General features: G+C 34.0%; 2 protein-coding genes across 2 annotated transcripts in view; both read right to left on the minus strand.

The window, feature by feature from the left end:
- Nucleotides 1-76: 76 nt before the first annotated feature.
- NAEGRDRAFT_44893 (uncharacterized protein) lies at nt 77-913 on the minus strand (the record flags this gene model as incomplete). Its single annotated transcript, XM_002668545.1, has 1 exon — nt 77-913. The coding sequence occupies one exon, from the start codon at nt 911-913 to the stop codon at nt 77-79; it is 837 nt and encodes a 278-aa protein (XP_002668591.1).
- Nucleotides 914-1,826: 913 nt separating this feature from the next.
- NAEGRDRAFT_76494 (uncharacterized protein) overlaps nt 1,827-2,407 on the minus strand; it is a gene marked incomplete at both ends in the record, with an annotated part of 5,429 nt that continues 4,848 nt past the window's right edge. Inside the window, one exon of the mRNA XM_002668546.1 lies at nt 1,827-1,975. Coding sequence (XP_002668592.1) covers nt 1,827-1,975 — 149 coding nt within the window. The remainder of the gene's footprint in view (nt 1,976-2,407) is intronic.

Here is a 2,407-nt window from a genome sequence, read left to right on the forward strand (position 1 = left end):
AAAGCCTTGTCAAATCCATCAGGTGGTCACAATGTAGTAAAAAGAGCGTAGTAAAAAGTTAACCTGATGAATTAATTTATTCATCTTGAGTGCTTTCTTCTGTTTCTTCTTTTGGTTCCTTTGCCTCTTCATCTTCACCATACTGAATAGTCATATCAACATAGGAGAGGATGTATTCTATCGATTCTTCATCAGTAATATCCAATTCAAGAAATCCAACCATGTTGAAGTTGTCAATTAATGAAACAATTGCATGATTGAGTTTGGAGAAAGATGAATTTCTCTTGTGGGGATTGGTTTCTTTCTCTAAAGCGTAGAGAAGCTCAGTTTTGTCAGGAACTTTTAGCTTTTCTAAAATGTTTGATCTTTCCTTATTTCCTTTTAGAGTATCACATTTTGTGAAAATATTGACATGAGGAGTCTCGAATTGAATCATTGCAGAAAGGGCCTGGGTAATACCACTGATATATTTTGTAACATCTTCTATAAATTGTACGTCCATACAATAGACACAACAAACCCTATATCCTCTTCGTTCCAACTCCTTTACAAATAACTGCATGATTGGTACATGACTGTAAAGTTCAATTTGACCTGGACAATCAAAGATTAAATAGTCATTCTCATAATCACTCAATTCTTCCGAGAACCAATCTTCTAAATTCTGCATTAAATATTCCATACAGTAAACTAGACCTCCGTTAGGACCAAGTTGAAACTCCTCCATGACATCCTCCAATGTTACCAAGTCACGAATATCAAATGCACATTGATATTTAAACTCCTCAGCCGCAGGATCTAAATTTACAACATGAATAATTCTCTTTGTATTGTTACCATGTTCTTGAATTTGGCAATAAGTCGATTTTCCGGAACCAGCAGGTCCAATCACTAGTTGTGCGTGTTTCCCCATTTTTTTTGAGTATTAAAAATGTTGTGGGCTGCTTCCACCACAGATAACCAAAGGTCCTTGTCTCTAAGGTTGTTAGCAACAAAGTCAATTTGCTCTTTACAACAACACTTCATTCCACATTTGAGGAGGTTCTCAATGGTAATTGTGTCTCTTTCATTCTCTACAACCCTTGAAAAACATTGAAGCAATCCAGAACAAATTAGGTCATAGTTTTCATTTGTAATATTGTATCCAGATTGTTTAGCAACTAAATTGGCCAAATCTAGGAGGTAAGGTTTTATATTTCCTGAAAGAAGTATCGAGAAAAACTCATGACATTTGTCTAAATATGATTCACGTTTTTCTTTCAAAGTTATGGGTGTGTATGTTTGATCTAAAGCTACCAGAGAACGTTGATTGAGAAGAATGTTGGATTCATTTCCCTCATTGTCCCAAAAATATGAGCAGGGGGTTCTGTCTGAGTTATTGAGCAAAATGTCAACAAATAACAGCTTTCCAAAATCAATCCAAACTTGTTCTTTTTCGAAATCTCGAAGTTTTTGTAAGCTAACGAGGTTGGGCACGGATTCCATCACTAATATTGACTTCATATGACTGAATTCTGATTCAATTTTTAAAACTATTTCCTGTTTTTCAACACGAACTCCCCAGTCGTGAATTTTTTGAATCCAAATATCAACAGAGAATCGAGGATCATTACATTGAAACAAAACAAACATTTGAGGAGAATACAGCCCAAAAAACGAAGCAAAACAGGTTCCAAACACCTGCTCAGCCAAGTCATATTTGCAACATTTCAAAACCAAGGAGATTTTTTCATATTGGACAAATAGAATACTAGCGTCATATTTCGAGCAGGGAACAACCGAAATCACTTCTCCAGTGTTTGTAAAATCCAAAGACATTCTTTTTTTTAATTTAGGAATTGGTTTTGTTTTGTTCTTTTAACAAAAATGAGTTTACTAGATGCACCACTTATTTCCCCAATTTCCATTGCAAATTCTTCTGCTCCTGTTTTACGAAGGAATGATACAATACCAAGGGCTTCCATCATGGAGTCCTCTTTTTTGGAAGATATTTCAGAAATTCATGAGGTTACGATCAATAGAAACATAAATGATGAACTGAACAGTCTTCAACACGATCTTTCCAGAATTTCTCAAGGAAGAATATTTGACACAGGACCAATTGATGAAATTATGCAAGATACAATATTTACAACCGAAGAAAGAAATGAAATTTACTTAAATGATAAGATAATTAACGATTTTTCATCACGAGTAATGCTTGAAAATTATATTCTATCTAAATGTGAATCGGAACTTGACAATACAAAGAATAACAAAATTTGGAATGAAGATGTAAGAGAAAAATTTATTGGTACTGATGATTGGGATTACCTACATCATGATGAGCTCAAATCTGCCTTCAAAAAATTTTAATTTTACTTATTTACAATTATTATCGAATACTTCTCATGTTTCTTGGAGCAGT

This window comes from Naegleria gruberi (genome assembly GCF_000004985.1).
Source record: "Naegleria gruberi genomic scaffold NAEGRscaffold_169, whole genome shotgun sequence".
Classification (NCBI taxonomy): domain Eukaryota; phylum Heterolobosea; class Eutetramitea; order Acrasida; family Naegleriidae; genus Naegleria; species Naegleria gruberi.